General features: G+C 43.0%; 1 protein-coding gene across 1 annotated transcript; it reads right to left on the bottom strand.

Moving 5' to 3' along the window:
* Positions 1–2127: 2127 nt before the first annotated feature.
* On the bottom strand, positions 2128–3204 carry LOC147327454 (uncharacterized). The gene is made up of 2 exons (XM_086297541.1): positions 2878–3204; positions 2128–2732 (listed from the first exon to the last, which is right to left on the bottom strand). Exons 1-2 carry the CDS (start codon positions 3202–3204, stop codon positions 2163–2165), a joined length of 897 nt encoding a protein of 298 aa, XP_086153667.1. The 3' UTR covers positions 2128–2162.
* Positions 3205–4427: the final 1223 nt, after the last annotated feature.

Raw genomic sequence — 4427 nt, 5'->3', positions numbered from 1 at the left:
TAGCTCAGTGGTCAGCAACCTTTATCAACCAAAGAACCATTTGGACCCAGTTTCTACGCAAAAGAAAACACTGGGAGCTGCAAATACTTGAAGATAACACTGTATATATTGTTTTTTCTACCTTTATGCTTTGTGTGAACAACTAAAGTGTGTTGCTTATGAAATCCATGAAGTGCTACAGAGAAAATTACATTTTATTTATGTAATGAACACATTTTGAACTCTTAAAGAAATATAATAAAAGAAAAGACACCCAGCTGAACTAAAATGATCCATGTAGCAAAGAAAAACCGTTGAGAGCCGCCAGCCTTATATCGCCTTTGGACTTTTGGAGCCTTGACCTGAATTTTAAAAAATAATTGGAAAAAAGCACTATGCTGCTAAAAAAATGAAAAATAAATATTTGCAAAATTCTGCATAAATATTTGTTTAATTACTTTTATTTATTTTACATGGTAAATGTGTGTGGCGGGGCTTGGTCTGCAGCGCCGCTGCAGGGGAGGCGTACGCACCTGAGCTGCACCCGCAATCACGCCTCGCCGCCTTAAAGTCTGTGCTCTCTTTGCTGTTGTGTTGTCGGGCTGTGAGCTGAAAAGCTACAGCCGGCTGTATGCGCACAGCAACCGTGTGTGAAAAGTGGTCAATAAAGAGATGCCGAAAAGCGTGTTCATGGAAACATCGTCAGGTCTGCCGTGATATGTTTACAATGGGACTTCTGCTCCTGAACCTCTGCGCACAGTGAAGTCACTTTCATCTTTACGCAGGACTGTAAGCTGTCATCTGTGACGCGGGAGCCGTGTTTGTTTTTAACATAGTTCGCGGTGGAGAATAGCTGCTCGCATAATGTGGATCCGAAGATCCATAATTGGCCTACCTGGGGTTGAAAGTCTCGGTAAATGCACGGCGTTTCGGCGAGTATAGGGCTTTGGAGCATGATGTCACGGGAAGTGGCCAACGCCCCCTTCCGCCATGACAGTAGGCCAGACACAGGATACAGCTTCAGCTATGGTTCATACGTGTTGTGTTGTCGGTTGCAACGTTAGATCACAGGATCGTGAAGGCAAGAAACTGGATAACGGGCTCTCTTTTCATCGTTTTCCATCCTGGAGGCAACGTGAGGGATCCCATGGATCCGATATTACTAAACAAAGACGTCAGGCTTGGATTGCAGCGGTGAGACGAGCGGATATCGAATTCTCTGCAATCCCCAGCTTTTTGTTGGTTTGCTCGCCGCATTTTCTTTCCGGTTAGTTCCAAATGAATTCATATCACTATTAAAAGGCTTTCAGTGTTATTTGCAATGCGCTGAGGTCATAGATAATGAGATAAAACATGCTAATGTGTGATGCTGCAGAACCACGTCATGTCGTCATGTCGACTGAGTAGCTTATGATTTGGCATTATTGCAGGCAAACCAGCATATGAAATGCATGTAACAAATCCAGACTGGGCACCAACACTGCACATGGGCCTCTAAAAACATACTAAATTGCTATCATTGTACACTAATCCTCACATAACTTCCATATGAGTCACACACCTGTCATTGGAATATTGGTGTACATTTACCTTATGTGTATCCACTAATTTTAACTTACAGGCTTTCGTTATGCAGCTGCAGAGTCTGAAGGTGTGCCCCGTGCAGAAGTGATCGATGAAGATCTGACAGAAGACCAACAACAAAATCACAATGTCATGGAGGCAGTGGACAGCAGTTGTGTTGGACAAGTGGAGGTTGAGGTACCAGCTGCAAATGTGGACAGTGGTGATCGGACAGACAGCGTCACGGAAGCTAAAGGGCATTGTGTGTGCAGTGAACAGGGCAGAGCAGAAATAAACACAACACTGCTTGATAAGATTGTTAAGGTTTGCTGTGTTTTGGTGAATATGTGCCCCAGTGTGGTTGTCAAACCAGGGCCAAATGAAACTTGCTCTTGTTGAGTATTCATAAAGCTGTTGTGTTGCATGTGTAGTTCATTGTAAATAATTGTACTTTGTGTGAAGCAGTTTCAATAAAACAGAAAAGAATAGTATATTTGTTTGTTTTTTATTCTTGATCTGTTCACATGTACTTAGCAAGTACATAAAAATGAAATGCAAACTATTTACATGGCAACACACAGCTGGCATCAATCTTGAACCACAAAATGAAACGTTACAGGCTATTTAAGAAACTTTAGACAGTCCACCTGAAGATCAGGAAGGCCAAGGGACTCAGCGTCTTTGTTGTGTAAACACGCCGGGGATTGGGGCAATGTGGGTGACTGTGTAGTGTAGTTGGTGTAATAGTTTTCTATTCCACACAAACTCACTGCTTTGCTGTGGTCCTGCAGTGTATCCAGTAATGGTGACAAATCCTCCAGCGTTGCAATAGGAATCCGCCTTTTGTGCGATCGCCTCCTTTTGCCTCTCGATGCAGAGGGTGTGTTTATGATTTCATCAAGACCACGTTTTTGGGCAGCTGCTGAGGAGAAGTCGATGTTATGTGCAACCCCGGGCTGTATCTTGGTCATATTTCCGGGCAATACCCAATATGCAGACTCATCTGTTACAGTTCTGGTGCCTCTGATACACACTGTAGCCTCGACTTTAAACAAAAGAGCAGCGACATGGGTGCAGGCCTCTGCAACTCCGGCCATGCATGTGCAGTGAGCAGCCTCAACCCTCCCATTGGTGCTCACAATGACCCATGGCTGTAATGCAGTTTCATTCAGTCGTTGTGAGTGCAGTACCTGAAACACACAAAAGCCACTTTTAATAAAAGGTCTTTAATTAACCAAGGCTAATATAGATGGGTTGGCTGTACGAGTGTACGTGCAAAGCAAAAACGGTAACAAGGAAGTTGTTTAGAAAGTTATCAAGTTCAAACCGACTTACCTTTGTCTTAACGACAACGTACTCGCAGCGTGGAGGCTTAAAGATGGACAAATCTTGCACCCAGCCGTTTGTGAATTGGATGTGGGCCTCCAGGGATTTATAATTCTTAAACTGGTTCGCTGTGTATGCGCTGACTCCACAGACAAGGTATGCGAAGATATCGGGATAGGACAACGGCGGTAGGTCGTCTGGGTTTCCACTCCACTTCCTTATTTCATACGGGTCCACATTACCGATGCACGCAATTTTTTCAAAGTACCGTCTCTTGGCGTCTGGGCGCAATCGGTCGCGATACAGCCCTTTGTCTTTTGCGCTGATTTTGAGCATGGTTCTGGCAGTCCCGATTCCAACACTCCAGCACTGTGCGCTCGTTTTGCTTTCTGGCCTACTGACATGGCGCCGCGATCCCACAATGCACTGCGGCGTGACGTCAACTCCAAAGCGAGTGTGACGCTTATTTTGAGCAACAAAAAATAATAAAATATAATTTTATTTTTATATTTCAATATCACAATAATCTTTCAATTTAGAAGTACAAGTTTAAAAAGAACTAATACAAAAAATACACTTCAGCTAAATACTTGTAATTTATTTTCCTAAACCATGCAGAGCCGCAGTATAACGACTAAAGAGCCGCATGGGGCTCCGGAGCCGCAAGTTGCCGACCCCTGTACTAGCCTGTAACATCATTTTTTCTCTATGATTTTCGGGGTGTCTTTTAATTCCTAACACATCCATATCAGTTTAGATATCTGGCATGATTTTTTTCCCCAATTGTTACTGAAGTGCAGTATATAAACAGGAAATTCACTCATCTTTATGGAACAGAAATAAATGGTGTAAGATACTGAATAGCACTGCTGTCATGTTTTTGCAGTGACCAGACCCAAAGAGCAGACTCAGACCGTGGCTAAGGGTTTCAAACGGTTTATTTATAGAATTCAGGGAATTAACAAAGGGCAGGCAGGCTATGGCGCTGAGCCCTTTTCCATCAGCTAAACTCAGGAGGACAGGGAGACAGATGAGAGCTGGCTGATTATGGCAATTTGTGAAGGAGAATAGTTAAAAGCCTCTGAGGCCTTACTTGCTAGACTGGATGATGACAGAGTTTGAAGAGTTACAGGTGGGCCGGCAGACTTCTAGGAGACTTGAGGTGTGTTCATGGGCAGGCAGGTAAACGATAGGTGAGCCTTAGTTTCCACAATGGTAAGTTAGTTCCAAAGACCCTGACAACTGGTAATCTCTTTGCTCCTAAAATAAAAAATAGTTAAATCCAAAAGTGTCTGCTTTAGTTCTTTGTGATAATAACAGGGGGGAAAGCACTAACTTAGCATGGACAGACTGCAGTAATACATTTATTATAGCGACTAATTTGTTACATTTTTATTCATTAATATTACATAGATATCTGCTGTTCTGGGACTGAACACACTGAAATAATAAACAACCACATTAATATGCAGATACAAGGCAACAATACTTATGGCCTCTTTCTTTGTTTCCACAGTCCTCTGAGATTCTCCACCTTTTATTTGTTCCCTTCCTCTCCC

This window comes from Aulonocara sp. 'chitande type north' Nkhata Bay, linkage group LG6 (genome assembly GCF_057382095.1).
Source record: "Aulonocara sp. 'chitande type north' Nkhata Bay isolate Kocher_YH1m ecotype deep benthic linkage group LG6, A_spYH_male_GT1.1, whole genome shotgun sequence".
In the NCBI taxonomy this organism is placed as follows: Eukaryota; Metazoa; Chordata; class Actinopteri; order Cichliformes; family Cichlidae; genus Aulonocara; species Aulonocara sp. 'chitande type north' Nkhata Bay.
Note: the sequence above shows the minus strand (reverse complement) of the source record. Positions and strands in the feature narration are given on the sequence as shown.